The sequence below is a fragment of the Mastacembelus armatus genome, chromosome 1, assembly GCF_900324485.2.
Source record: "Mastacembelus armatus chromosome 1, fMasArm1.2, whole genome shotgun sequence".
Taxonomy (NCBI): domain Eukaryota; kingdom Metazoa; phylum Chordata; class Actinopteri; order Synbranchiformes; family Mastacembelidae; genus Mastacembelus; species Mastacembelus armatus.
The window spans coordinates 941878-947478 of record NC_046633.1 but is presented as its reverse complement, the minus strand read 5'-3'; the positions used below and the strand labels follow the sequence as shown (position 1 = coordinate 947478).

Genomic DNA, 5601 nt, shown 5'->3' with positions numbered 1-5601 from the left:
GATAATTGTTTTCTAGATCCATGGAAACTTCCAGTAGCACTGACTGTCCCTGCTGTTTTTCTGGCCTTCATGCTCCTTCCTGCCTTGCTGTGGATTAGGTCAGCAGTTCATTTTCTCTGTAATTATATTTACCGTACTCTGCCTATGGACAAGATGATCAATTCCATGTCATGCGTTCAGTGTTTCATCAGTTTATTTGTGCTTTTATTGTCCTGTCAGAAGACGGAGGTCATTGGATCAACAGCGTGAGGCTGAGGGGGGGCCAGACAACAGTGCACAGGTGAGGAAGGAAAGTTCAGGTGCACCAGTACGAAGAAAAACCTGCTGGTCAGACGTCAGAGTCACTGGTCACCTGAAAACTCCTCTGACAGACGTGTAATGTGCAGACTGTTTAGTGCAGACACACATTAACCACATCCTCTGATCATTAGCACATCTCTGCTCTCATCCTTCCCTGTGTGCTCTCTTAAAGCTGGAAGGTAACGTGCAGCCTTTCAGACATGTCATGGAAATACTGTGGAAAAATCCTCTGAAGCAAAGACTGAATGTACTAATGTTCATTTATAAAGGAACAGGATTTATTTACAGGCAGAAGAAGAGTGAAGCTGGACTCTGACCAGGTTTAGCTGAAGGTGTAAAGGACAGGTGGACAGTTTTTCAAGTCTGATTGAAAACGATAACCAGGTGCCCACATTAAGACTGAAACATGTGTTTATGAAGCCATTCTCAGCCCTTCTCATTCTGTGTGAAAATGGATTCAAAGGTTTGTCTAATGTGCAGCTCTCGTCTAACTGGGACGACCAAAGCCTCATATTAGCCTCAGCTGGACTTTGGAACACATTTTGGTACAAACCAACTTTCATTTAAAAAGCATCTGGATGGAGTTTTTCCTGCTCAGTGAACAGGAGGAGTCATCTCAGAAAGTAAAACACTACAGTTTCATATCTGCACCTGAGAAATTTCCTTCCTTTTCCTTGAACAAATGAAACCGATGCTCCTGGTACAGGGTTAACTGGTTAAACTGGAGAACATGCAGCAACCCCTGCTGGTGAACTGTGGCCACTGCAACAACCTTACATCCCTGACATAAAGCAACACTCCAACTTTTACCTGCAAATGGTCATGTCATGCTACAGTGCAGTGAAAGTCTCATTGATTTCCCAGAGTTACTCATGAGTTCTGTTTATCCAGAGTCTCAAACTCATGGAAAATGTCACAGTCTTCTCTGTTTGCTCTGCAGGTGGATCAACTTCACTACCCCAGCGTCCAACTCACCAGGAACCAGGAAGACCACATCTACGCCAACGTCAGCCCAGATCAACTTCACTACCCCAGCGTCCAACTCACCAGGAACCAGGAAGACCACATCTACTCCAACGTCAGCCCAGATCAACTTCACTACCCCAGCATCCAACTCATCAGGAACCAGGAAGACCACATCTACTCCAACGTCAGCCCAGCTCAGCACCAAGCAGACAAGCAGTAGTGTGTAGTTTCTAGTACTGTCCTCAGCAGAGCCAGTTCCTGAGAAAACTGATCCTTATAAATTAGACCAAACATCAGCCTCTTCATCTCAGCTAATTTTCACACTGCTTTTTACAATTTAATGAGCATAACTGATTTTAGGTCCCATCTTTATCGACCATTTTTTGAGTTTATTTTTACTGTGATGTCGTCACAGCTCATTATTGACTTTCTGTATTGCTGTTGTATTTTCTCTTTAGCTGAGTTTGTGTATTTACCTACTTTTACCGCCTTAAACAGCTCACCCTCAGATGTTTGCTCTGGTCCACCTTAAACCTCAGTCCTTCAGTGACTGTAAGCCCTGAGGTGATCAGCAGAGACCAGGTGCTCAGAGAGGTAACCACACCTGGTCTCAAACCCTCCCAGACCATGTGTGTCCTGGGGAGAATTCAGGTCACGGTTAGTGAGGTCACCTGTTAAACTGACCTTGGCTCTCCTGGCTACAAATGTTATTGATATCAAATTAAGGAAATCTACAGAATGATGAGGGTTTTCTAAAATACTCTGCACCTTTAAAGTTTGTCCACTTTATGAATCTATTGGAATAAAACCATCACTTCATCAGCTTCTTTTCATTAGATTGTATTTTAGCTCACAGATGTTTTCTGTTTTGTTTTTGTGTGAAAATGTATTAATATAAGGAATCCAAACATATTCCAGGGGCATTGTAGTTAAACTGAAAGTTCCCACAGTGCAAATCATTACATTTTAGGGTTTAGTGGTGCCAGTTGGTCTCCAGCAACGTGTGCAAGGAAATGCAGTTCCACCTTAAAAGATGGGAACAAACGTGTGTATATTATTTGTAACCTCGGTTCATGATGCACGTGCTATAAAAAGCCTTCTCTACCTACTGGCTGCAGAGCTGAACTCAATAAACCCTGGAGGGAGGAGGAATCTGCCTCTCCAGCTCCTGGAGAAGTGATGCTGCCGTGGGGAGAGAATCAGGCTCCATATGCTGGTTTAATCCAGTCCAGGTGGTCCTGTCTACTCCTATTAGAGGAGGCTGCAGCTATCAGGCCAACGCTGAATCAGAAACAAAAGCCCAGCAGAATGATCTTTAGCTTATGCAGAGATTGTGGGTAATTTACCCTGTAGACCTAACTGGCATACAGCGCTGCATTTCTGTGCATGCATGTTGGTCTGTGGTTGGACTGAGCGAACGGCTGGTCAGGAGGATCAGAGATCTGATGAGACAAACAGCACCTGATCCTTATTAGCCCTCCAGCCTGTCCTCTATTTGTACATCAACTGATAAAGAGCAGATGTTGTTGGACACGTGGGTCAAAGAAGCCGTCAAATGCTGGTGATGCTGATCTTCCCCATGCCTGACCCACATCACTGAGATTGGATTTTCATCAGTAACAAATCAATCAATTAATGATCTACAAACTAACAGTCAAGCACTAACAATGATGAAGATCCACCTGCTGCTGAGACCAAACCTGGGTCTGATACCACAAAGAATATTCAGTTTTCACGGTGCAGTTTCCTCAGAAAGACAAGAAAAAGTGAAGGAGCAGACAAAGGTCTAAGTGATTCTGGATGCTGAGTCTTTTTCCTGAGGCACAAACTTGCATTTCTCTCATCCATCTGGCTCCTCCTCTCAGCAGACTGACCCTAACCCTGTGCGTCTACAAAGCATCTGAAAACCTGATCTGGTGCCGTTCACTTGAAGTCACAGCTCTGCTCTCCCATCAGACAGTTGATCTTCCTCCACCAGGTCTCCGAGAGGCTCTTGATCTTTTCGGGCGTCTTCCTCCTCAGGGTCAGCCTCTGCTGCTGGACGCTGCCGCTGTCCGTCTGCTGGATGCTGGCCAAGATGGCCGAATCGAAAGCATCCTTCAGGTTCTTCTGGGTCAGCGCCGAGCACTCTGCAAAACTCACCGCCCCAAGCTCCTGGGCGAGCCGCCAGCCCTCCTCGGTGCCCACCGGTCGCTCCTGGTTCTGTGCCAGGTGGATCAGCACCTGGACGTTCTCCCTCAGGTCCAGCTGGGTGCCGACCAGGACAATGGGGGCACCAGGGCAGTGCTGACGGACCTCGGGGGCCCACCTGTTGATCAGGTTGAGGAAGGAGCAGGGGCGGACCACGCTGTAGCAGAGGAGGAAGACGTCGGCGTTCTTGTAGCAGAGCGGGCGGAGGCGCTCCAGCTCGTCCTTCATGAAACAGAGAAAAGATCAAGTTCTAGTGTATTTGGACTTTCGGTGGTAAATGAACCCACATTTGGTGATATTTCATTATTTTTGGTTGTGGGGTACAGAGAAACATCTGGGTCTGGATCCACACACAGGGCTTGTTACTAGGATCATGTCAGTGTTGTGGTGTTTATTTCATTTTGGGGATGAGCAGGTATTGTCTTATCAGCATTAATCACATTCATGCTGTTTTCTTTTGATAGTACGGAGACAACAGGTCTATCTGAAATGAGCCCTCAAAGAGAAAGAGCTTTTCACAAACTAAAGGCTTATTATAAGAATCAGTCTCACTCCAGGTAGTTTACAGTTTTCATGAACTGTCAAAGATTTACTGATTTTCTATATTCACAAATATAAAATAAAAAAAAAAAGATGTATCAAGAGTTTGATACATCTGAAACTTCTATTTCAGCTCCAGGTGATAAACTGGTCCAGTTTTGACAAGACTAACCACAGAAGGTTTTGATGCAGACCCTTACTGGACCTGGACCTGCAATTCCAGTGTGGTGTTTAGTTTAGATTTGCTTATATTAAAACTTGACAAGTTCCTGAGGACCATTTTAGGCTTCTCCAATGAGAAGCAGACTTCAGACTTCTGTACTTTTTAAAATCATGTCTTAAGTTTGAGTCTCCCAAATTTCTCTAAAGTCCTCTTATAACTCTGGTGGGATCTGACTAAATCTACTTTGTGCCCAAAGAATAGTCCCTATGAAACCTGTGAACTAACAAGCACATATGGGCGAAGACATGTGGGTGAATCTACTGGATCGACTTCAACAGTGTCTGTTTGGAGAAACTATGGAAAATAAGAAATTTGTGCAGAACCAGGAAAGAGGGTGATGGAGCTCAGGACAGTCTCATCTCACTGCTGCCTGCAGGGGGCGGTGTTTAGCTGTGGGGTAAATGGACACATGGGGGCGCAGGGAAATTTACTCTGAAGGGGCTTAAGGAGATTTCAGTCCAGAGCTGAAGGGGACTACCAAACACAGTAAGGGCGCCAACTGCAGGACTACTTAATGTCAAACAATTAGACAGTGGTGAGGTGTGCTGTAGGGGTGACAGAGGAGTTCAAGGTGGAGGTAGGACTGCACCAAGGATCAGCTTTGAGCCCCTTCTTGTTTGCTGTGGTGATGGACAGGCTGACAGATGAGGTTAGACAGGAATCTCCGTGGACCATGATGTTCGCAGATGACATTGTCATCTGCAGTGAGAGCAGGGAGCAGGTGGAGGAAAATCTAGAGAGGTGGAGTTTTGCTCTGGAAAGGAGAGGAATGAAGCTGAGCCGCAGTAAAACAGAGTACATGTGTGTAAATGAGAGGGACTCAAGTAGAACAGTGAGGTTACAGGGAGTAGAGGTGAAGAAGGTGGAGGATTTTAAGTACCTAGGGTCAACAGTCCAGAGCAACAGAGAGTGTGGAAAAGAAGTGTAGAGACGTGTGCAAGCATGTTGGAACGGGTGGAGGAAAGTGTCAGGTGTGATGTGTGACAAAAGAGTGTCAGCACGAATGAAAGGAAAGGTGGACAAGACAGTGGTGAGACCAGCAATGTTGTCTGGTTTAGAGACAGTGGCACTGAGACAAAGACAGGAGGCAGAGCTGGAGGTAGCAGAGCTGAAGATGTTGAGGTTCTCTCTGGGAGTGACGAGGATGGATAGGATCAGGAATGAGGACATCAGAGGGACAGCTCATGTTAGATGGTTTGGAGAAAAAGCCAGGGAAGCCAGATTGAGATGGTTTGGACATGTTCAGAGGAGGGACAGTGAATACATTGGTAACAGGATGCTGAGGTTAGAGCTGCCAGGAAGGAGGCCTAGAGGAAGATCAAAGAGGAGGTTCTTGGATGTAGTGAAGGAGGACATGAGGATAGTTGGTGTGGGTGAGGAGG

General features: G+C 45.9%; 1 protein-coding gene across 1 annotated transcript; it reads right to left on the bottom strand.

Annotated features, from left to right (window-relative positions):
* Window positions 1-3189: 3189 nt before the first annotated feature.
* Window positions 3190-3733, bottom strand: LOC113127674 (rho-related GTP-binding protein RhoU-like). Its single transcript, XM_026302358.1, has one exon. It carries the CDS (start codon window positions 3682-3684, stop codon window positions 3190-3192), a length of 495 nt encoding a protein of 164 aa, XP_026158143.1. The 5' UTR covers window positions 3685-3733.
* Between the last annotated feature and the right edge of the window lie 1868 nt (window positions 3734-5601).

What these genes read in the sequence shown, in the direction of transcription:
- LOC113127674 (XM_026302358.1), bottom strand. Translation starts at nt 3,684, where the DNA reads ATGAAGGACGAGCTGGAGCGCCTCCGCCCGCTCTGCTACAAGAACGCC.